We start from the raw sequence: 23,100 nt of genomic DNA, 5'->3' as shown, positions 1-23,100 counted from the left end.
CATAAACTCATATCTTTACCTTATACCCCTTTATAGGGCACAGTACACAGCAAACTAAATTTCCCCTTCTTATCTACATTTCTCTTTCTTCTGTGGATACCAAAATCTCCCTGACATATGCTACACAGGTCTCCAAGGCTCCACTGCTGCAGGGACTAAACAAGTTCTTACATGGTGAACAATGCAAGGGCTTTCATATCACAGAAACTGTTTCTGTTTTAACTACAAACCTTAAACTGTAAACAATCATGTCAAATATAATGTATAATTATTCATTTGATTTTTATACTTTATATGTGAATCTAATAAAATGTTAATGTAGTAGGTAAATGCAAGATATAGATAGAAAGCATGATTTAGAACTATAAGAAGGCAGGTGTAGATGATCAGGTTTGTGCCTACAGACCAGGTATTAATCCAAGCTGAACAAGGGCAACAAAACATCCACGGATGCAGAAGATTTCTCTCAAAACTTGGGGGTGAGGTACTAAGCCTCACCTCTGTTGATCCCCAATTTCTCACCTGATGGCCCCCCTGCGACTGTGCCTGTCTTAGGTTGTTCCTCCCTTGAGGAATCTTACCCGTCTCTGGCTAACCAGCCGTCTTCCGGGGCCATACGGGAAGATGTAAAGCTGGTTAAGTGAGAGAGAAGCAATATTCTTTGAAAAGGCTAGTTTTTCACTTCTTTGCAGATTTATGCTCCATGGCTTCTATGCTCAGCACTTGTTTTGAGGTATCTTTACTTCCTGGAAAATTATGGTATTTGGTAATTTCACATATGAGGCACAAATTCTAGTAAAGGGCCTTGATTAGGAAAGAAGAAAAACAAACTATAGAAGTAGTAGAGGGAAGAAAACATGAGATGATTAATTAAGTGTCAACAGGGTCATTCTATTCAACATTCTCTCATAACTCTATTTCTAGAAAACTCTCCATCACTAGTTTCACTAGCATTGTAATAATAAAAGGGGGGCATTCTCGGTGGAAATGGGGTGGTCGATGTTTGACTAACTAACAGCAGGTTTCGGTACTTTATGCCAAGATCGCCATTGGGCCCTGCGTGTTCCCTTCCTCAGAGCGCCGTCCTGAACAGCTCCTGGGAAGCTTGTGTTCTCATCCTTTCCACACTGCTCAGCAAAGTTTAGTTCACCCTTGGCAACAATGCAAGCAAAAAACAAAGCCAATAGTATAATGGGGAAAAACAAACTCAAGGTGGGCAATGGGGAGAGTCAGCTGCAAAGGCCCCTGCTTTGTGGGGGGGTCTTCCTCCAGCCTGAGCTTTGCTACACAGCTTGAGTAGCATGGCTCCCAGAAAGTTTATAATCACATATAAATAAATAATGGGGCCACAACTAAGACGTATGCTGCCCCAAAGCTGTAAGGTGACTCAGGCCTCCTCTTGGGCCCCTTGTCATTGCCCCCAACCCCAGGCTGTCTGCATTCCCTGACGGACGCCTGCTAGCAGCTGGGGCCCACTGCAGCAGTCAGCAGGAGGTACAGTAGAGGAAAGGCACGAATCGGTGCCATTTCAGAGGCCTGCTGGGGTTGGCACTGAGGGCAGAAACAGAGGGGTCTCCTTCTGCTTGGCAAGCCTCTCTGGCTGCAGACATTCCAGGCTGAGCCTTGGTACCCCAAGTCTGGGAGGTGCTGTGCGTGGGCTGGAGCCAATAGGAGGAGGAGGGAGGCTGACCACTTTCTCAGCTTCTCACTTAGCCTTGAGCTGAATGTTATAAGCTGGGCCTCAGGGGCCCAGGGCCAGCGTCACCTCGGCAGACTGCGGCAGCGGGAGCAGGGACAGAGCGGTCCTGGGGACAGTATGCTGGCCAGGGGGCTTCCCCTGCGCTCAGTCCTGCTCAAAGGCTGCCAGCCCCTCCTGAGCACCCCGAGGGAGGGGCTGGGGCACCCCAGGGTGTCCACTGGAGAGGGAGCTGCCAGTTCCACTTGCCCCCCTCGCCCCTTCAGTGAGATCCCCTCCTCTGGGGACAATGGCTGGCTAAACCTGTACCACTTCTTGAAGGAGAAGCGCTCACAGAAAATTCACTATCACCAAATCCAGAACTTCCGGAAGTATGGCCCCATTTACAGGTAAGCCTGGCAGAGGGTGGGCTGGTGGGGTAGGGAGGGAGGTACAGGGGCCTGGGCAGCCCTGTGTCCTCTGCTGCCTGGACAGTCTGCTCCCCATGCCAGGCTCCTGGCCACCTGCTGACTATTCCTTCCACGCCTGAGGACGGCCGCAGGGAAGGGGTCAGGCTTCAGCTGGTTCAGTTCCCATCCCTGCGGCCTCAGCCCTCCCAGTGTCCTACACCCTTCAAAACTTTATGGGGGGAAGTGGTAACTGCCTTCCTACACCCATTTTCTTCAGGGCACCTAGGAAAGTAAGTTTATCATCCTTGTTGTCAGAGTGAAGCTCAGAGAGGTTAGGATTGGTGCCCGGGCCACCCCGTAGATCCCTGTCCTGCTGGGGTGCTGGCCATGCTCCTCAGCCCGGTGAGCCCTGGAGCAGCCGCCTGGCTTGGCTGGAGCTCCTCTTCCCCAGTGTCTGCCGTGGCTCCTGCCGGGGGCAAGTGCCTTGGTCTGAGGGTCGCCCTTGGTGGGAGGCCTGCTTGTTCTGTGCAGCAGTTTCTAAGGTGGGTAGCCTCCCAGCTACATCTGGATTCTTCTCTGACAACACAGTTGAGGGGCTGGGTTGGAGGCAGGGAGGGGATACCAGAAGCAACAGTGCATTTTTCTTTAAGTGAAAGGGTCGAGATGGGGAAAGGGCATGGGTATGACATGTTGGAGAGTGGGGGTGGGAGAGCAGACCTGATTGTGTAGGGGTCCTGCTCTGTCAGGGTCCCTTCTTTCCTTTCCCACAGGCCCTTTGAAGTGCCTTTTCTGCAGCTGGTTGGGGGCAGGGCGGCCTCCCAGGCGGAGTGCTGGGCTTGAGAGAGGTTGCTCCTGAGGGTCTCTCCCTCTGCCAGGCCTGCCAGTGGCTCGGTCCCCAGCCTCACTGCACAGAGATCTTATGTCATTCCTGGTTCTTCCTCCTTTCCTGCTTCCTATCCCTGCAACAGGAAATCTATTTTATCCAGCCCCTTCTGTTTTCCGAGTCACGATCCCTGAGCCTTGCAGTATGTTCTTGAAGTTGCTGCTATTATCCCCATTTTACAAACGGGGAAACTGAGACCCAGGAAGACGAGGGTCTTGCCGAGGTCACACAGCTCATCGGGGCAGAGCCATGGCCAGAACCCGGAGTGTCTGACTTCTAGTTTCATGTGTCACCATTATATGATGACTTATAGCCTGGAAAGATAAACTTCTGAATAAATGTGAGGAATTTAAAATGCAACTTTTGTGGGGTCTTTTTCTTAATACAAAGACTGTTCCTGTTCTTTATAGAACAATTAAGAAACTATAGACAGGCACAAGTGAAAAATTGAAGTCAGTTACAGTCTTGGTTTTGATAATATTTGCATACCATTAAGAATGTGAATGTATTAAATATGCTGTTTGGTGGCCCACAAAAATATATCGAGGACTTCTTTCCTCTCTTCTCACTTTAATATAATTTTAGAAGGCAGCATAGCAGTCCATAGTATGCATAAGCCACATTTTTTAAAGCCAGGTCCTAAAAGTGGGCATTTAGCCCATGCTGGGGTTTTGCTGAGAAGAACACCCTCATCCGTCGGGCATCACTGTCCCATGGCAGATTTGGTAACTTAAAATAATCATAGCAGTTCCTAGACTTGCTGTGCTGGGATGGGGGTTTGGAGCTAGTGTGTGAGGACACATGATAGCTGGAAAAAAATTGAAGGGCTATCCTGGGAAGCCATAGACAAAGGCCGAGGGGACGTGGGAAGGTTGGCCCAGGCTTCAAGGGTCAGTGTTTAAAGCAGCTCTCTCCCCCTTTCTCCACCTCTGCTCCCATCCCCACCCCCTTCAGAGAGAGAGGACACGGGGAAGGGTGGGAGAGAGACAGAACTTGGCTTGTACTGGTGTATTTTTATATTATTTTGCCTTAAAGGGTATTTTGAATTAACTTTTTTATGCAAAAGGCAGGTGCATGTGAAAAGTATTTTTCTGTCGTTTGCCAACTGTTGTCGTGCCTGCATGTACTTCGTGAGGCGTGTCTGTGCTTGGGGCCTGATGTTTCACTGTAGTTTTAATAGAGACAAAGTGCTCTGTTGGGGTCTGACTCCTGGGGCAGGCAGCCACTCCCAGAGTGTCAGTCTTAGAGTCTAGAAGGGACCGGCGGGCCCTGTGTGTGTCACCCCAGCACAGGGTCCCTCCAGTGGTGTTGGGAAGGTACTGACTGTGTGAGCTCCCAGGGGCTGAGAGGGGGAGGGTGCTGTGAGTGTGCACCCAGGAGGAAGGAGCATGGGAGAGAGGACCTGATGGTCCGGGGAAGGCCCTGGGCTGGTCCTGGGGATGTGCTGCGATGTGGCAGCAGCCAGCTGATGATAAGGTGAACGTAAAGCTGTCCCAGAATGCCAAGCAGGAGTCACGTCCATAGACTTCGTATCATTGTACCCTTCAGCAGCTCTGTGAGGTAGGTTCTGTATTTGCCTCCACTGTGCAGAAGACAAAACTGAGATTCAGGGGGTGAGAGGCTTGCTTGGGTCTCCCAGCGAGGAGGCTGTGGGCGGGGGATCCATTCCCAGGCAGGTCTGCTCTGCGCTCTCAGCCACAACGGCCATTGCAGATGAGCCGAGCCTCCTGGCCTGACTGCCCTGGGTCTGCAGGCTCTTCTCAAACCCTTACGTCATAGCCCTTCTCCTCTGTCCTCCAGGGAGAAGCTTGGCAACTTGGAGTCGGTTTATATCGTTGACCCAGAAGATGTGGCCCTTCTCTTTAAGTTCGAGGGTCCCACACCAGAACGATATCGCATCCCACCCTGGGTTGCTTATCACCAGTATTACCAGAAACCCTCCGGAGTCCTGCTCAAGTGAGTCCTGGGCCATCTCCCAGGGGCTGGAGGGAGATGATGGGCAGCTGTGGCCAGGGCAGAGGTGGGGGTGAGGTGGCTGGGATCACACTTGCCCTGCCCTTTCTAGTTGGGGCCTCTAGGCAAGTCCCTTCCATCTTCCTGCCTCCGTAACAGATAATGGTGATGGTGAACTGCTCTGCCAACCTTCAGGGAAATGGTCAGGCTAAAGGTTTTAAGATCAGTTAAAGACCTCAGAAAGTTCTCATGTACTGGCTCATTCATTAAGTCCTAGTTTTTTGAGCACCTACTATGTGCCAGGCTTTGTGCCAGACTCAGACACAGTGACAGGTAGGGCAGGGCTGTGCCACCATGAGTCCCTCATGGTCCAAAGGAGCAGGAGAAACACGGATGGATCAGAGTATGTAAGTGAAATGGATACTGTTTTCCAGCCAATTGCTCATCAGAAATGTAAAATGTGACAGTACCAAATGTTGGTGAGGATATGGAGTAACTAGAACTCTCATAGATTGCTAGCAGGGGTGAAAAAAATGTGCCACCACTTTGGAAAATGATTGGACACTGAATGTTCACATAGCTATGATGCAGCAGTTCTGCTGCCAGGGATATACTCCAAAGAATGCGCCCCTCTGAGGAGGGCATCAACTAATGCTGTTCGCAGTAGCAAAACCCAGGAAGCTACCCGAATGCCCAACAGGAACACAAGTGAGTGAGGGGTGGCATGCACCGGGCAGAATGACAGGACTCAGTGCCCACAACGATACAGATGGTGCTTAGAGCTACAGAGTTGAATGAAGAAAGCAAATCATGACAGCTTTTAAAAAAGTTGTCAAAGTATAGTTGACATGCAATCGTATATTCATTTCCAGTATATTACACAGTGGTTCAACAATGACCCATATTATTAAATCCTTACCCCCACTAGTGCGGTTACTATTTGTCAACACAGAGAGATGTTACAGAGTCGTGTGCTGTATTCTCCATACTGCACTACCCTCCCTGTGACAAAAATATGGAGTGCTTCACGGATTTGCACGTCATCTTTGCTCAGGGGCCACGCTATCTTCTCTGTATCATTCCAATCTGCTGATGGGAGCACCATTACAGCTTTTGTAAGACGTTGGAAACAAGTAGGCATTTTTAAAAAGTATGTTTTAGAAATAAATGTAGGTCAGTTAAACTATATACAGAAGCAAGCAAGGGATTCAGGCTGATGGTCTCCTTAGCTGGGGAGGCAGGACGTGGGAGCACCAGGCAGGCACGTGTAAGGTACTGTTCGTGTTCCTAGCTTTCATGTTGGGTCGTGAGTTTATAGTAAGGTCCTTATAAACAAAGCCCCCCAAAACTGCAAAGAGGGTTTTGCATGGGTCTGTTTTCAAGAATGTGCCATAAACTGAGGTTTATCATTAATTCAATTCCGGGCATCTGAGATCCCCACCGAAGGGAGCGATGGGACATGGTGGGGGTGCAGAGGAGGAGGGGTTGGTCAGGTGTATCTGTGCAGGGGTCAGAAAGGTGGCAGAAAGGGGCCCTTGACTGGCAGAAGGTAAGCACTGGCCAGGAGGAAGGGGACGTGGTGGGGAAGGCGTGCCTGCAGCTGGGGCAGAGACTACAGGGCTCGAAAGTTTCTTAAACACTCTAAGAATCTAAGTTCCTGGCCCACAGCAGCAGCGGAGGGAGTGGAGTGAGTTGGGGTTTGTTCTTCAACCCATTTCTTCCTGCCCCTTCCCCCAGGCTAGGCAGAAGCTGGGAGGGGGTGAGGGCAGGGGTGGACAGGAGTGCTGCACTCTGAGCTGTGGCTTGGTCTCCTGGGAGAGCTGAGTCGGCCTCCTCTGTGTTAGTGACTAGGAGGACCCGAGGGTCTGTGTTTTCTCAGGAGTTCAGGAGCCTGGAAGAAAGACCGGCTGGTCATGAACCAGGAGTTGATGGCTCCAGAGACCATAAAGAACTTCATTCCCCTGCTGGATGCAGTGTCTCAGGACTTCATCAACGTCCTGCACAAGCGCATCAAGCAACAGGGCTCTGGAAAGTTCTCAGGGGACATCAGTGATGACCTGTTTCGCTTCGCCTTCGAGTGTAAGGGGTTTACACCTACCTGGCAATGGGGGCTGGAGAACCCAGTGTCCTACCTTGAGATCCAGCTCAGACCCTGAAGAAGTGTCAGTACTGGCTTCTCGGATGAGCTGCTGAATGCATCGCTCACCGTCATCTCCCCAGGGGGAGCTGTGCATGCTCCTCTGGCATTCGTGCTATAGGGGCAAGGGTCTCCAAAATGTAGATTCCATTGCCACGAGTGTCCAAGAGCCGGAGAGCGGCTCAGTCCTTCATTCTGTGAATTCCTCTCTCCTGGGACATAGACCTTTAAGGTCTGGGAGAAGAAGGGAGGGTTGGGTGATTCATCTGAATTGGGTATTCCAGAATGTGTAGGAGTTTTCCAGATGGGGTGAAGAGGTTGGGTAGTATAGGCACAGGGAATAGCACAATCCCAGGACTTGATGGGGATCATGTAATCACTGCAGGAGATTTGGGATGCACAGAATTTCATATGAAATCAACATTCAAATTCCTGACCCAACAGACAGGAAGAATTTGGGATTGTTGTGACTTCTTAGGTACAGCCAGAGTGGGCCCTGGGTGGCCAATTACCAGGGGTTCATGTCCCCCACTCTCCCATCTAACTTGTTTCAGGAGGTACTTAGCCACTTTGGTCAATTATAGATGAGAAAGGTCTCTTCACGGGAGGAAAGGCTGGAGGCTGCTTGAGGTGCTGATGGAAGGGTGGGTGGGCAGTTTCATCCCAGCCTGCGCCCTCTCCCAGCTCTGCTGGGGACTCTGCTGCCCACCCAGGTGATCCTTTCCCAGGGTCTTCCACATGCCCCTCTGAGGACTTGGATGCCCGCCGGGGGGCAGTTGTCCTTAGCCTTGCGATGTCAGCCCCTTGGGACACAGGCCTCAGTTTCATTACTGAAGAAGCTCAAGGTTGGGTGCAAGGAATCCTGTGTGGGGGCAGGGATGGGGGTGGGGTTCCCGGAGCTGAGGCTCTCAGGGACGGCTCACCTGCTTTCCCCTGCAGCCATCACTAATGTCATATTTGGAGAGCGCCTCGGAATGCTAGACGAGATAGTGGACCCCGAGGCCCAGCGGTTCATCGATGCTGTCTACCAGATGTTCCACACCAGTGTCCCCATGCTCACCCTGCCCCCAGAGCTGTTCCGTCTGTTCAGAACCAAGACCTGGAGGGACCACGTGGCTGCGTGGGATATGATTTTTGGGAAAGGTGAGTGCTGCACCCTGGGCAGCCAAGTCAGGAGGCAGGGGGCCCTGTCTGCCCCAGTGGGTGGGAACCCCACGCCTGGGGGTATGTGTGTGTGTGCGAGAGAGACAGACGGAGAGAGAGAGAGAGTAAGAGAGAGCAACAGAGACGGAGACAAAGACAGATACACAAACAGACAGTGGGAAGGCCTGCTTCTTTTTTTCCAGTTACGTCAGTGGGCACTGAGTTGCCATGTACGAAACCCATCCTCTGTGTTAGTGACTAGGAGGCTGGCTATTGAAGATGATTCAGTTTTTCTGGGGACAGAGGATCAGAGATGTCCATCATCTTCTTCCAAGGAGCTTATGATCCCTAGAGGGTTAAGGGCTGATGTTTCAGGCATGGCTGTGCTTGGTGACAGATTAGGGCTTTGATGAGACAGATCAGGGGTAAGGTAGGGTAGAGAAGGCTGTTTGGGGTGTGCTGACGACCAGGCAAGTCACTGCTCTCTATGGGCTTCCGCTTCCTTGTCTATCTATACAGTGGGGATAATATCACTTACCCTACAGAGCTAGGGTCAAGAATTAAAGGGAAACAGATATGAAGGGCTTAGCAGAAAGTACGTGCTCAGTAAAATGGCAGCCTGGAAAGCGCAGGCTCCTGAACCCCTGAGCTCTGGGAACCACTTCTTCCCAAGGATCACACTCCTTCGCTCCCACCTGCACAGGGCTCACTCTTTTCCTTTCCATCCTGCCCCACAGCTGAAAAATACACCCAGAACTTCTCCTGGGATCTGAAACAGAAAAGAGACTTCGACAATTACCCAGGCATCCTGTACCGTCTCCTGGGAAGTAACAAGATGCTCTTCGAGGACATCAAGGCCAATGTCACCGAGTTGCTGGCAGGGGGTGTGGACACGGTGAGGTGGCCACAGGCACATCTGTCCCTTCCTGTGCCCCATGCCCCTTCCCCAGCAGCCTGCCCCATCGTCTGAAGCCCCACTATTGTGGGAGGGGTCCTGCCCTCGTTGGGTAGATCTCCCTCTCCTGGTTCCTTTTCCTGAACACTAGTCTCCTGGAAGATGAAGCCAGGTCAGTTGCCCGTGAAGCATACCTTGAGGCTGGCCCACCGTTTTGCCTTTGTGAGAAGGGGGTGACTAGGCACAGGTGGTGAGTCCAGGTTCTGCATGTCATCTTGAAGGGACCAGTTCTCCAGTCACACATGGGGGACACAGCTCACTCAGGGTCAGGAAGGCAGGCAGGACCTCAGGAAAGTTGGGGCTAGTGGAATTTGGTCCGATTTGGTTTCTTCGAAGCCCCCTCTCCTTGGTTGTAGATGGCCATCATCTCCCTGTCTTCACCTGGTCTCCCCTCTGTGTGTGTCTGTCTGTCCTAATCTCTTCTTAGAAGGATAGCAACGCTATTAGATTAGGGCCCATCCATATAACCTAACCTTACCTTAAGTACCCCTTTAAAGTCCTATCTCCCAATACAGTCACACTGTGAGGTATGGGGGAGGGGTGGGGCTAGGACTTCAGCCTGTGAATTTGGGGGGCACACAACTCTCCCATGACAAGGAGGCAGAAGGTGTGCAGATGACCCCCACATTGTGTTATAGGGCTGGATGACCAGGCACCTACCAGGGGTGCTGACAATGCTGAGAAGGTGGGAGACTGACATGGCCTTGCAGGCCAGGGGGAGTGCTCCAAAGAGGAGCTAAAATCCAGTTTGTGTCTTAAAGGTTGTTGCCAGGAGGAGAGAGGAGGAATAACACTTCAGAACTAGGGAGAAGCATGTGTCAAAGCCCCATGGATGAGTAACCTTCTTTCATGGGTATCATATTTATATTGGGCTCCAATGGAGACATTTCGGTCCCTGGGACAGGCTGCAAATGGAGCCTTTGAGCATATTTTAAACATAGTTCATTGTTATGGAGAACAGAGCTCCAAAAATTCTCACTTGCACTGAAGTAGCTATTATTATAGGTAACATTTACTAAGCATGCACTGTATGGCAGGTAGGGTCCTCAGCGTTTCCCATGTTTAATTCATTTACTGTGCACAAACAACACTATAAGATATATTACAATAATCCTCCCTTTTTTAGATGAGGAAACTGGGTCACAGAGAGGTTAAGTAAGTTAGTCGAAGTTATACAGCTAGTAGCTTTGTTGTTTATCTTATTAGACAAGTATCTCTTGAGAACCCACTCTGGGACAGGCCTTGGAGGTAGGAAGACAAACACACACCATTGATCTGAGCCTTGAAGGAGTACATACTTGCTTCTTTGGTGGGGAAGGGAATTCTAGGAAGAGGGAACAGCATGGGGAAGATTTCTGGGCTTTAGGAGCTATGTGCAGCTCAGCGCAGGGTAGAGCATTAGGGGCATGTTGGGAGAGGGGGTAGTAGGGCTGGAGGTAGCTGGCAGGTGCTGGGGGACCCCATAGGTCAGTCCAGAGCCTCTGACTTGATCTGGGGGGCTCTGGGGAGCCAGGCAAGGATTTCAGTGTGGGGAGTGATTGGATTGGATGGAGTTATTTCATGATTGCTCCAGCTTGGGAGGAATAAGGAGTGTCCAAACCTCTTAGATAAAATATGATCCTTGGTAAGATAATGTGTCAACAACCCATCATCTGGCCCTGGGAGGGAGGGCTGCTCTAGCCTGGGGTTCCACCACCGAGGAATCTGGGACTGTGGGGTTTGATGAGGGTTAGTCATACCTCCAGGGAAGGACTAATGGTAACTACCTCTGCTACTACTGAGATTAGTTGGTTTATCTCAGTATTTACCATGTGCTAATCACAGCACTGATAGAAAACAGGTGTGGTTTTTCTGGCTTCACTATCTTTGAGTCTGATTTTATGCTAGGCGGCCATAGGCAAATGCTAAGGTTTGGGGTAGTTCTACTGGGGAGAGGGGGTTGTCTGATGGGCATTTCAAAAGGAATGGAAGTTCTGTAGGAGGCAACCATCAAAGAAGTAGGATCTGGCCCCCACAGGCCTCTGAAGTCCTTGGGAAGAAGCCATTGGCTGTGTGGGTGACCCTGTACTGGCTGGGGAGACAGGTGGGCACTGGTGACATGATGGCTGGGACAAGGGCTGCTAACATTCCTGCCTGGCTGGTGAGGAAGTCTGTTTCCAGCATTTGCCTTTGAACTGTGTTCTGCTTTAGTGGACAAGCAGTCTCTGGATACAGGGATGAGGGTAGGCAAAGGTTCTTGGAAATGAAAAAGTAGCGTGGGTCTAGATGCCCCAGGAGTGACGGGCCCACACTCCCTGCCAGACATCCGTGACACTGCAGTGGCACTTGTATGAGATGGGACGCAGCCTGCGGGTGCAGGAGACGCTGCGGGACGAGGTCCTGGCTGCCCGGCGCCTGGCCCAGGGGGACATGAACAAGCTGCTGCAGTCGGTCCCACTCCTCAAAGCCAGCATCAAGGAGACACTGAGGCAAGCCCGCCGCACCCCACCCCCCGCATCCCTGGATGGGGCTCTCAGGGCGGCCGGGTGGGGGTGAGTAGCAGGACGTGAGGTGCCTCAGGGAGGCCAGGGAGGAGGAAATGGAGTCTGGGTCCTGCCTGCAGATTCCCTCCAGAGTTGAGCGGCCATGCTGGGGGCAGGGGCTTTGTCCAGGCCTCAGGGCATCAGCTTCAGTGTGTGTTCCTCTGGCAGACTCCACCCCATCTCTGTGACCCTGCAGAGATACCTCAACAATGAATTGGTCCTTCGAGATTACCTGATCCCAACTAAGGTAGGTGCAGCGGAGGGCTGTGGGCTCTGTCAGCAGATGGGGAGGCTGGGGGCAGACTGCAACCAGGCACAGACAGTGGTGATGGGGCTTCTGTCCTGCCCTTCTTCCTGGAGCTGGCCAGTGGGGTCCTCGGTAGAAGCATCAAGTTTGAATGAAGTGCAGAGGTGGTGGGCACAGTGGGTAACAATCTCTGGAATGTTGCTGGAGCCCAGAGTGAGGGGGGAGACCCCACAGGCTGTCTGGTCTTGGTGGGGTGGGTGGGTGGGAGTGCAGGAAGGGGTGGAGCCTTGTTCAGGGTCACACAGCAGGCTGTGTTCTGTGCTGGAGAGCTGGGCAGCCAGGCTGGGGAGCCGGGATGGGGAGACTGGGTCATGCTCCAGGCTGGGAGGAGGTACGGCCTGCTCAGGCCTCTGTCCACCTTGTCCCCAGACTCTGGTGCAGGTGGCTGTTTATGCCATGGGCCAAGACCCCACCTTCTTCTCCAAACCGAACAAGTTTGACCCAACCCGATGGCTGAATAAAGACAAGGGTCTCATGCACTTCCGGAACCTGGGCTTTGGCTGGGGCGTGCGACAGTGTATGGGCCGGCGGGTCGCTGAGCTTGAGATGACGCTCTTCCTCATTCATGTGAGCCTAGCCTGGGGACAGCTGGGCACCCGAGGCTGACTGACCCCCTGCCCCCGTCTCTGTCCAGAGCCCCGGGGGTGTGGGGCCAGGGTCATCTGTCTCCCATTACTCGCCCCCACCTGCCGTTCTCCTCTGTCTCCTGTTTCGGGCTAATCCACTCATCATCCACTGGTACTCCCTGGTCATCTGTTCCCCCCAAGTGGTGATGGGATGGGGGTGGAGCTGGATAAAGTTTTCCTGACCTGGATCAACACTGGGATCTGAGTCTGAATGGGGGACCCGAGGCAGCTGCACTTGAAGTCATTTCTGCTGGCCCCTCACCCTGACCCCTACAGCAGCTCAGGAACCAGCAGGATTCAACCTCTCTGCTGCCTGGGGTTGGGGGCAAGTTAGAGACTCAAGCAAAAGCCTGAATCAAGGGGTCAACAACACCATTAAATGTGAAACAGGGTTAAATAGGAGCTGGCGGTAGACTCCTCCCTGGGGGCACCTCCGATCCCACCATCCCACTCCGCAGGCCCTGCCTACAGGTGAACGAGCCTGGCCAAGGGAACATGGAACTTCCCCAGCTCTCTCCTAAGCCCACCACCCCTCTTTCTCAGATTCTAGAGAACTTCAGAATTGAAATCCAGCATCTCAATGACGTGGGCACTGCGTTCAACCTCATCCTGACGCCTGAGGAGCCCATCTTCCTCACCTTCAAACCCTTCAAAGAGGGGCCCCCCCAGGCGAGATCAGAGGGTGTGGGCTCCGCCCCTCCTGCCATTCAGGCCGGCGGTGGTGTGGGAGGAGGGTCTGGGGGGGTGGGGCTCACGGAGGCGTCTGCTTCTTCAGACCCTGGTCCCCCTCCCCAGTTCCTCTCTGGCCGGCTCTGACCAGATGGAGTTGGCGCTCAGCGGCTGACTGTCCCAGCTCATCTGAGGCAGACATCTTTCGCCTGCCTCTTCCCCCTGTTCACCTATCCTGTGTAGGCAATAAACAGCTGAACTATGTGAAGTGTTTTCATTTAAACGGACCCCTAAGGTATCCATCATTCCTGTGCAGAAGATCCCTGACCTGGATCAACACTGGGATCTGAGTCTGAATGGGGGGCCCCCCAAGGCAGCTGCGTTTGAAGTCATTTCTGCTGGCCCCTCACCCCCCACCCCTACAGCAGCTCAGGAACCAGCAAGATTCAACCTCTCTGCTGCCTGGGATTGGGGGCGAGTTAGAGCAGGTGGAGGGCCATTGCTACTGTGACTGGAGCAGCAAGCAGAGGGACAAAGGACCTGGCAGAGTTCTGCTGAGAGAACAGGGCAGGCAGAAAGGTGTGGGTCAATCTGGGCTTCTAGGGCAGGCTTACTCATCAGGCATGAGGCTTGTTCAGGGCTGAACCCTGAGTGGGAGCTCCCTGTGGGCTCACGAGGACTCCCTGCTAAGCGCCAGCCGTACTCTTGGGCTCAGCCAGGACTGAGGCATGTGAATAAGGGGCCAAGGTGGGATGGCTGACCCCAGGGAAGAGAGGCCAGATCTCTACGTGATCTAACCCTTCTCTAGGTTTCCTCAGGCCTTGGCTGCCTGCCCCAGGGCTCATGCCCACTTGTGCAAGCTCTGGGCAGTAGGCAGGGATTCTGCAGCCGAGTCTTTGGTGCATTATTTGGACTGCCTGACACTGGTCCCAATTTCAGTCCCCTTAGTCCCCTCTGAGTTCTGTAACTCCTGACTTGACCAAGGGCCTGATCCTGAGCCCTCAGCTCCCCAAACCCAAGTCCTGCTGGCAGACAGGTGAGTTAGTCCCGCTAGGGACAATAACCCAGCCAGCTTGGTTTGCTCTACCAGGATCTGAAGTTCTGAGTCCCTCTTGGAGCCTTTCTGCTTCTTGCCAGTCACATGATCCTCTTCCTTGTTGACTTTCCTCTTTCTTCTTCCTGCTTCTTTTCTCTTCTCCAGGCCTGAGTTGTCTTTGATTCAGAGGTGTTACAGCTGACAGGGACTTATTGGCATAGAAGTCAACCTCTGCATAGGATAGATGAGGACACTGAAGCCCAGAAAGGTTGCTTGAGTCACCCAAGGTGACACAGCATGATTATAGCTAGAAACCTAGGCCTCCTGACTCCCAGTGGAGGGCTACTTCCCCTGCCCTCACCCGCTTTTCTGCCCCGGCAACATTTGGACACAACATTGCCAGCTCAGCCTAGCCCTGGTTAATGAGTTATTTCATACTAACATGCAACTTATTGCCAGAGGCAGGCTTCAAGTCTTTCCCTTCTTAAGAAAAAGAGAGCCCAAACTTGAAAAGAAGGGATTCCGATATGATAGGTGTTTGGGGACAGGTGGCAAGTTCTAGCCTCCTTCACATCTCTCAACAGAGCTGGCCTTTGATGGTCTCACTTCTTCTGGAGATCTGGAAGGGGCCTGTCTCTTGGCTTCTGCCCTGGAAGGCCTTTTCTCACAACCCTCCTGGGTTCACTATGGCCTTTGGATCTCTAAAGATGGTAGCTCCTGGGACAGGCAAGAGTCTATCGGGCTTCGGCAGAGGACTTAGGCCTAGAGTGAGGTCTGGAAGGAGGAAGCCGGGCCCCCTAGGATGCCCTGTTCCAGGAAAGAGGCAAATGCTTCCTGACCTGTAGCATTTAATAAAGTCATTTTTAGAGGCTGGGGATGAGATTCCAGCACACAGAGAGGGAGGTGGCTCCAGCACTAAGATCTGTGGGGTCTCAGTTCTTCTGGGAGTCCGAGTGCTTGTTGAGCTTAGTCTCCGAACTGGGCATCAAGGGGTCCAGCTTTGAGGGTCGCCTGTGGTCCCTGGTGTGGGTTGAGGGGTTCTGTGGTGTACAAAGCAAAGTGAAGTAAGTGCACCCCTGCCCCCAGGAGGATTACCCATGAAAGTGTGTCTTGCCTGGTAAGCCATGCCTCAGAGGACTCAGAACCCAGTGGGACATGTCTTCTCACAAGGTTCCTAAACCCATTTAACCCTGGCAGGTCACACCTGCTTGCTCTGAGTCCCCAGGGCTCAACAGGTGGGTTCACAAAGGTGCCCCTGGGTTCCCTGTCAGCTCCCCTTCCTTTTCAGGCCTTTCCAGGAGCCTGGAAGGGAGCAGAGTGCTGATGGCTGGAGAGCAGCAGCAACCAGAGTTCTGGCTTTGGGGGACTGGTTGGCCTGGGGCTGAGCCTGGGCTGTGAATAGGCCTACTAGCTCTTGGGAAGCTGAGAATGTTTCTCTCTGGCAACATGCTCCCACCCCCGGCAGGTCTGCAGCACTGCAGTTGCCCAAGAAGGGGGCACTGATGGGAGAATCCCAGGCACTGCAGCGTTGGGGGGAGCCCCACTGCTACTCTGCCTATGAGCAAACCTGGTCCTAAAGTACAGCCAATGTCAGAGCATTCGAGAAATGCCCACTTGGGCAACCCTTCATCCACAGCCGTCAGCTTGATTCTAACCACTGCCTGCGGGGGAAGGGGAGCCTTGGCCGGGTTTTCTATCCCCCTGAGGCAGGAGGAGAGCTGAGACCAGGCAAGGCTTTCTGTTGCTGACAAAGCAGAAGCTGAGCCTGGGTCTTCTGACTTCCAGCTGGGCAGTGGCTACCCTGGACCATTTTTCTCAAGGCCCAGTGGCTCAGGAGGTGCGGTGACTGCCAGCCCCACTGCCCGAACCCCGAGGAGCTCCTCCAGAGGGCTCACTCACCGGCAGGTCTGTGATGACGGAGTCCGAGGGGTGCCCCAAGCCGTACTCTTGTTCCTGTAACCGTGTGACCAAGTCCTGCTTCTCCCGTCCCCAGCGTCGAGCTGAATCCTCCAGCTGCCAACAGACAGAGAGAGAGAGATGGGACCCAGAGGAAGTGCCCCTTGAGCTGCGACAGCCAGAGCCAGAGCCTGCTGTCGAGGCAGTAAGTAAACCCCTGGGCAACGTGGGCTTGCTCCCTTCCCAAGAGACCTCAGGGGCGGCAGGGGTGGGTGGAGAGGGACCAAGTGACAGTCAAAGACCCAAATGGGCCTTCTCTGAGTACCAACAAGGTACTGAGCCCTAATTCTGGGTCCACACTCATCCTTGACTCTGGTCATGGACGGAGCCCTGGCCCTGCTCACACTCTGAGGCCTGGCCCTGCTCATACATGGACACTGGCTCTGGGCCAAGCGGTGAGCCTGCCCAGCCTGACGGACCCCTGAGCCTCACCTACCTGGCTTTCCAGGGACAGGATGCGGCTCTGAGCTTGTTCCAGTTTGGCCAGGAGGTTAAACTTGTCTGAAGGATTGGCAAGGAAATCCTGTGGGCAAAGCAGAAAATCACAGATGGCCCCATCTGGGGGCTGCAGCCATGTGAGCTCAGGAGGCCAGGAGACACTGGGATAAACCAGCCAGGTCTGAGCTCCAACTTCTGCTCCAAATGCAGGGCCTCAGACTCAGGGCTGAAATCTCTTCCCCAAGTTCAGATCGGTATGGCATGTGCTTTTTTCATAGCTGCTCTCCCCACAGATTTTGGGTGAAGTTTTTGCACATCAAGTTTTAGATGTAAAATGCACCAGGGAGCACCTGTTAGCACACAGAAAGGAATATTGAACGGGAGTCTTTTCATAAAGTGAAAAATCTGTTTGTGAAGCAAGGGTTCCCCCTGTCTCCTGCTCTTTACCTGGATGTCCATGCACCAGGGGTGCTTTCAGACAGAATCCACTTCCTGTGAGCCCTGGGATGAAGGGGAAACTCCCCTGGGCCCCGGCCCACCCCACTTCTGTAATTCCAAATGTCCTGTCTTTGGGTTTGCACAAAGCAGGGGCACCTGCAGCAGCCTTGGAAGTGAGCAGGGTCAGGGCATTCCTGGGACCCGGGGCGCCCACCTGTGCAGGAAGGGTCATTGCGCAATGGGAGTGGCCTGGTCCATCTGTCTCTCGCAGCCTCTCTGCTGGACTTCCTCCTGCTGCCGACCCCCGGAGCTCCACCTGAGATGGGGAAATGGGCTCTCCAGGGCTGCACCGACCCCAGGAAATGCCCCAGGACAGTTTGGAGAGGCCCGTGTGGAGTCCAAGTGCAGAACAGCCAGGTGGCAAAAGGGGTCAGGGGCCAAAGGTCAAGGGCCAGTTAGGCTCTTGCTTTCTATCAGGATGCTAGATGAGGGTAAAGGTGACTCTTTTAGACTGACGTGCGTCCCCCAAGAGAAAAGAACAAGGTCTGAAAGCTGGCACTTCAGGCACACCAGAGACCCTGGGAAGCCCAGCTCCTGGTCTCAGACTTTAACTTGGACCGTGCTATGAGTGACCTGCGCATCCAGTGACCAAGTCACCCCAGGCAAGCCTGTGCCGCGGTGCTTACCGGCAGGGCCTGCTGCTGCAGAATGATGGGGGCCGGCTGGTGACGGCTCTTCTCCAGCTCTGCCCGGAGCTTCACGTTTTCGGCCAGCAGCACTGAGTGAAGGTCAACAGGCAGATACTCTGCGGTAGGGCCCAGGGGAAGGCCAGAGGCTGAGAGCACAGGGAAGGCTGTGACTGTATCACTCATACTCATGGGATGGGCTTTCTCGCCTCCATGTCTCGGGCTTGAGCTGCCCCAGCATTTTGCTCCATTCTGCCCGTCCTCCACGCCCAAGCCTTCAGTGGCTCCCTCCTGCCAGTGTGATCAGGGCCGCAGTCCTCGGGCCATCATTCCTGCTCCTTTAGAACCTGGCCCTAATGCTCTTCCTGACCACGGCACTGCCATTCGTCCTGCATTATTTCAGCTTTTCACCTCCCCTTCCTGCTTTCTCTGCTCCTGACAGTGTCGTTCCCTGGGCCTTGACCCTGGCTGCTTACCCTTTTCGGGTTGCCTGCTCACCTCTCACCTTATTCCTGAAAGGCAGGCCCAGCTTTCATTGTTTCCTAAAGGCCTTCAGAAATGGCCTCACACAGTGAAGGTTGAGTGCAGGGCCAGGCACACGGGGGTCCCTGGCGAGGCTGTGCCAATGGGCTCAGCGAAACCCTCGGCTTCCTGTCCTTATATGGTACGACCTAGTTCTCTCCTGCTCATCAGAGCCACCTCTGATTGGCAATTCTAGGTGGTTTTGGTTAATATCGATGGAGAAAACAAATCACTGACTTAACCAAAGTATTTTTTCATTTGTTTATTTTGTAGAAGGGACCCTTTGAAGATATGGGTTGATGAGGAAATGACCTGAAGGCTCCTGGAGGTGAGAAGCTGGGAACTGCCGTCCCAGACAGCCCCCTTTTTGGGGCAGCTCTGCTCTGCTTGCCCTGGTCCGCAGGGCCTCTGCCCTGAAGGCCAGTCTCTTTCTAGCCTGGCTCACATACTGTGTCCTGACGAGGCCTGGGGGGCTCCCTGTTGGAGAAGGGAGCTCAGGGTCCCTCTGGGGCTCTCAGTGCCTGAGTGAGGGGGAGAGCAGCTCCCTCTGCCCCAGTTCAAAGATACTCCTGAAACGGAAGCTTCAGGAAAGCAGGTGCTCCGGCGATGGGACAAAAGCTGGGGAGCAGACGCACCCACGGGGGGAAGCAGACTCACCCCCAGGGGGCCTTCCCTGCGGCCTGTCCAGCAGGGGCTCGTTCCTATCCCGCAGCTTCTGCTCCAGCACCTGCTCCATCTTCTCTATCACCTGGAGGGCGGGGCACAGAGGACGGGCTAGCCTGGGGGCTGCACACTTCCTGTCTGGGGCTGGCCCCTGGCAGGCTGGCCCCCCTGGCACCTGCCTTCTCCTGACGCCGCACGGTCTCCTCCAGGGCCTTCACCTTCTGCTGCTTGTCCTGGTACCTCCTCAGCAGCGCAGCTTGTGGCTGCTGAGCTTGGCACAGGAGGAGCAGCTCCTTCTCTCTGTCATTCTTCTGACGGTGGGGGAGGGAGGAGAAAGTGGGGGAGAAGGGGCGCCTGGGCATCACCCTTGGCCCCGAGGGTCCACCCCAGGCCCCTCTGCTGAGTGTCCGCTGTCCAGGCCCCCTTCCCTCTGCGCTTCTCTCCCTTCTGCTCCCGGACACTCCTTCCCCGGTCTCCTTCCCTTGGCTCCCCGCTCCCTGTGCCCCCAGCTCACTCGAATTAACTCGTTCTGCAAGTGCTGCACCTCATCCCTCAGCTTCTTCATGCCCAGGTCACTCAGCAGCGGCTTCCGCCTCATGGGCACTGGTGGGTAGGGTTGGGGAGCTGGCTCAGGGGGGAGGCATCTCCCAGACCAAATCAGCGCAGCTGGTGGGCAGCAGCAGATGTCTGCCAGCCCCGGGGCTTGAGACAGGACTGGATTCTCCACTTCCCACCCGGCTCCTACCAGCCCATGTCCAGTAGCAGGCACGCCTGGGGAAGGCTCTGGGCCACCCTGTCCTGCACTCCAGAGCCTGGCTCAGGCAGAGGCCCAGATGCCCTCAGTGGCCTGTACACCCTCACCCAGCTTCTGGGCCTTGTTGGCATTGCTCTGTTCCGCTTCCTCCTCCTCTTGGGTCAGGTGGCTCCTCAGCATGCGGTTCTCTGACTCCAGGATGCTGGCCTGTTTCCGCAGCGACAGAATGTCCTCTGCCATCTTCTGCATGGCCCACCGGTAGTTGTTCATCTCCTGTGGATCCCAGAGCTCAGAGCTGAGCCCCCAGCTGCACTGGAGCCTCCACCACATCTACACCCACACCTGGATGTCAGTGGGTCACCCTCAAGGCCAACGAACAGAGTGAAACCCAAGCCACGTCCTTGAGTCTTAGCAGTTCCCTGGGGGATGGTTATGACTTGGTCTTCACTTATCCTGGCCACATGAGAACACTTGTCCCAGTGTTCAGGGGCCATGTCTCATCCCACGATGCTGACAGGGGGCACAGACACCGGGTGAGGGAGCCCACAAGCGGTGGAGACTGGAAAGGACCTGGGGCCAGGTTTCCAGGGCCTGGTTAAATCAGAGCCACTTCTCTGCCTTCTCCCTTCTCCTTTCCCCCCTTTCTAATCCTTCTCCTTCATGTCACTGAAAACCCAGGGAAGAACCTCTCAGGTATCCCACCAAGTGCCACCTGGGAGCTGACCCCAGGCACCAGCTCCCCACCCAGCCCAGGGGTCAGAAAGGGACAGGGGATGGGCCTGGGAGACCCAGATAAGGACTCAGAGTCAGGGTTGGGATCCAGCTACAAGATGTAGGGTGTGAGGTGAGGCCAGGATGCTGGGCTTCATTAGGTTAGGAGTAACAGAAATCCCACATCTGGTGCTCATTGAGCATTTACTATGTTCCAGGTCAGATCCTAAGAGGCCCTCCCTCACGTAGTCCTCACAACAAATCTGTTATCATCCTCATTCTACTGATGGGTAAACTAATGGGTGGCAGAGCCAGGGTCTGAAATCCAGGCCAGCTGGCACTTGAGTCCATGTTCCTAAGTACTGTGCAAATCCTGCCACCGTGCCCCCATATACGGAAACCTCACAATATATTGAGAAGTGATAAAAGCAGGCTACTGAAAAGAATTACCAGTGTGATCTCAATTAGGAGGAAAAAAATTCATGTCTGTCCTTATGTGTACATAGCAGAATTAATAGGCTATATTTCCATGCATTTGTTTTATAATCAGAAATTCCCTAGTGTTACTTAAAAAGGTCTGCAAAAGGAGTTTCTTAATTCTAAACAGCACAAAATATGAAAGAGGGACCCAAAATGTGAAGCCAGAAAGGTCCACAGAGGAGAAGGGAGCGGGAGCTAAGCTGGGGGAAGGAGGGGAGTCAGGCCAGCAGGAGTTTGTTCCGTCCTGGTGGCCTGTGGCTTTCCTGAGGCGTGGAGGCCTTGCACATGCAGGTGGCGACTCTTAGGCCCACCCAGGCTCCCAAGTCCCCAGGAAGCAGAGCTCTGTCCCTAACTCCCAACCGGACCCCGTGCTGCCAGGACGCAGCCTGGTTCCCAGCCACTGCCTGCAACCTGCTGCATGGTGGGCCGCTGGCTTCCTGGGCCGTGGTTCCCAGACAGCAGGGGCTCATGAGACACCGCTTGTCACCTGCCACCGCCTAGCCTTCTGGCTGGACTCCCTCTCATTGGTGCCAATGCTGAGTCCATGTCCTCAGCGCATGCCCCAGTCAAGTTCCAGGTCTTGGCTCGTCCAGATCTGCCCATCTGGTGTCCTCAGACAGCACTGTTAACCAGCACACTCAGCGCAGAGACTGCACACCCAGGGCACTGTGGTCAGGCTGAGGTCAGAAGCCACAACTTGCTGAGTGAGCTTGGACAGGCCTCTTCACGTTTCTGGGCCTCAGAGTCCTAGTAGGCTAATCAATGGGCTGCTGTGGGGCTCAGAGGGAGCCCGTGCAGCATTGGCCGCAGGGCCGGCCGGGATGGGTACGACCTGGAGGCAGCGGTGTTCATCCCCTGGGTTCTGTTTGGTGGCTGCTTTAATCAACAGGTCAGACCCCATTCTCTTTCTCCTTGCTGCCCTCACCTGGGCTCCCTTGTGCCCTCACCTGCCGTGCTCTAAATCTCAATTTATGGCAGCCCCGCAATTGACAGGGGCTTGGGAGGCCCAGTAGATGGTGAAGGGGAAACACATGGTATTTTAGAAAAGGAAATTTGTCCCTTTCTCCTTCCTCAGTCAGGAGCCCGGTTCAAGTTCTTACCATGTCTTTTCTGCACAGTTACAGCAGTATCCAAATGGGTTTCCTTGCTTACGGGGTTCTCGCCTAGAGGAACCCACAGGTCCAGAAAGACAGTTCAAAGGATGCTCACCGAAGTGCAGTTTGTGCAGCACAGTCAGTCTCTGTACGACAGGCAGAACTTATAAAGAATGACCTCGGTTTACTGTTCCAGCAAAGAGGGGCGTCCACACTATATTGTTAAATAGAAAAAGCATGTGGCAAGTGAATATGATCCCATCCATAACTAGTGAGTGAGTGAGTGTGTGTGTGTGTGTGTTCTCACACACACGTGCATGTAAGTAACAGCGGCTACCGCTGAGTTTGGGAAGAGTAAGGAGCACTCGTTTCATCTCCAATTTTTGCATTTTTAATAAGAATGTCCCATATATTATTCATCTAAATAAAATAATTTAAACCTAAATACACTGAGGGTCATACTATGTTCATAGATTGAAAGACGAAATATTTAAAGAGTTAGTTCCTCCCTAAATGGATTGATAAGTCCGATGCACTTCCCCATCAAAATCATGACACTTTGTGTTATGTGTAGAAATAGATAATCTGATTCTATAAAGAGAAGTAAAATGGGCAAGTATAGCTAAAATATTTTTGAAGAAAAACAGGTGGGCCGATTTCCTCAGTCAGCTGTCAGGACTTATGATAAAGCTACAGTTACTAAGGCAGGATAATATTGGTGCAAAGATTGATAAGTAGGTCAAAGAAACAGAATTCAGAGGCCTGAAATAGACCCATAGATATATGGACACTTAATTTATGACAAAGATGGCATTATAGGGCAGTAGGAGAGGATTATAATTTTAATGAATGGTGTCGCATCAGTTTGATGCCTATATAGAAAAATACCTCCTACAAGTCAGTAAGAAGAGACAGACCACCCAGAAGAATAATCGACATGAAATTTGAACTGGCACTTGACAAAATAAGCCAGTAAACATGTGAACTGGTGCCCACCCTCATCTTTAAAACCACAGTGAGATGTTCCTATATACTCACTAGA

The 23,100-nt window shown here is 53.4% G+C and overlaps 2 protein-coding genes and 1 non-coding gene across 4 annotated transcripts in view; 1 reads left to right on the top strand and 2 right to left on the bottom strand.

Annotated features, from left to right (window-relative positions):
• The first annotated feature begins 1,736 nt into the window (after nucleotides 1-1,736).
• CYP11A1 (cytochrome P450 family 11 subfamily A member 1) lies at nucleotides 1,737-13,544 on the top strand. 2 transcript variants are annotated; one of them, XM_037010254.2, is made up of 9 exons: nucleotides 1,737-2,085; nucleotides 4,769-4,924; nucleotides 6,801-7,000; nucleotides 7,998-8,201; nucleotides 8,939-9,096; nucleotides 11,458-11,624; nucleotides 11,847-11,925; nucleotides 12,355-12,552; nucleotides 13,155-13,544. In XM_037010254.2, exons 1-9 carry the CDS (start codon nucleotides 1,817-1,819, stop codon nucleotides 13,425-13,427), a joined length of 1,704 nt encoding a protein of 567 aa, XP_036866149.2. In that variant the 5' UTR covers nucleotides 1,737-1,816; the 3' UTR covers nucleotides 13,428-13,544. The 2 variants fall into 2 exon arrangements, with proteins under 2 accessions (XP_036866149.2, XP_073068282.1); XM_073212181.1 differs by having other exon boundaries at nucleotides 1,927-2,085; nucleotides 6,773-7,000.
• On the bottom strand, nucleotides 5,931-6,034 carry LOC118970893 (U6 spliceosomal RNA). Its single transcript, XR_005059083.1, has one exon. It is a non-coding gene; the product is annotated as a U6 spliceosomal RNA (small nuclear RNA).
• A 1,704-nt stretch (nucleotides 13,545-15,248) lies between the features above and the next one.
• Nucleotides 15,249-23,100, bottom strand: part of CCDC33 (coiled-coil domain containing 33) — a 101,084-nt gene continuing 93,232 nt past the window's right edge. Inside the window, exons 17-24 of the mRNA XM_073241717.1 lie at nucleotides 19,881-20,046; nucleotides 19,534-19,622; nucleotides 19,199-19,330; nucleotides 19,014-19,104; nucleotides 17,835-17,953; nucleotides 16,709-16,795; nucleotides 16,216-16,329; nucleotides 15,249-15,356 (exon numbers count right to left, since the gene is read on the bottom strand). Of these exons, the coding sequence (XP_073097818.1) occupies nucleotides 15,249-15,356; nucleotides 16,216-16,329; nucleotides 16,709-16,795; nucleotides 17,835-17,953; nucleotides 19,014-19,104; nucleotides 19,199-19,330; nucleotides 19,534-19,622; nucleotides 19,881-20,046 (906 nt within the window). The remainder of the gene's footprint in view (nucleotides 15,357-16,215; nucleotides 16,330-16,708; nucleotides 16,796-17,834; nucleotides 17,954-19,013; nucleotides 19,105-19,198; nucleotides 19,331-19,533; nucleotides 19,623-19,880; nucleotides 20,047-23,100) is intronic.

Source organism: Manis javanica, chromosome 8, assembly GCF_040802235.1.
Source record: "Manis javanica isolate MJ-LG chromosome 8, MJ_LKY, whole genome shotgun sequence".
In the NCBI taxonomy this organism is placed as follows: Eukaryota; Metazoa; Chordata; class Mammalia; order Pholidota; family Manidae; genus Manis; species Manis javanica.
Note: the sequence above shows the minus strand (reverse complement) of the source record. Positions and strands in the feature narration are given on the sequence as shown.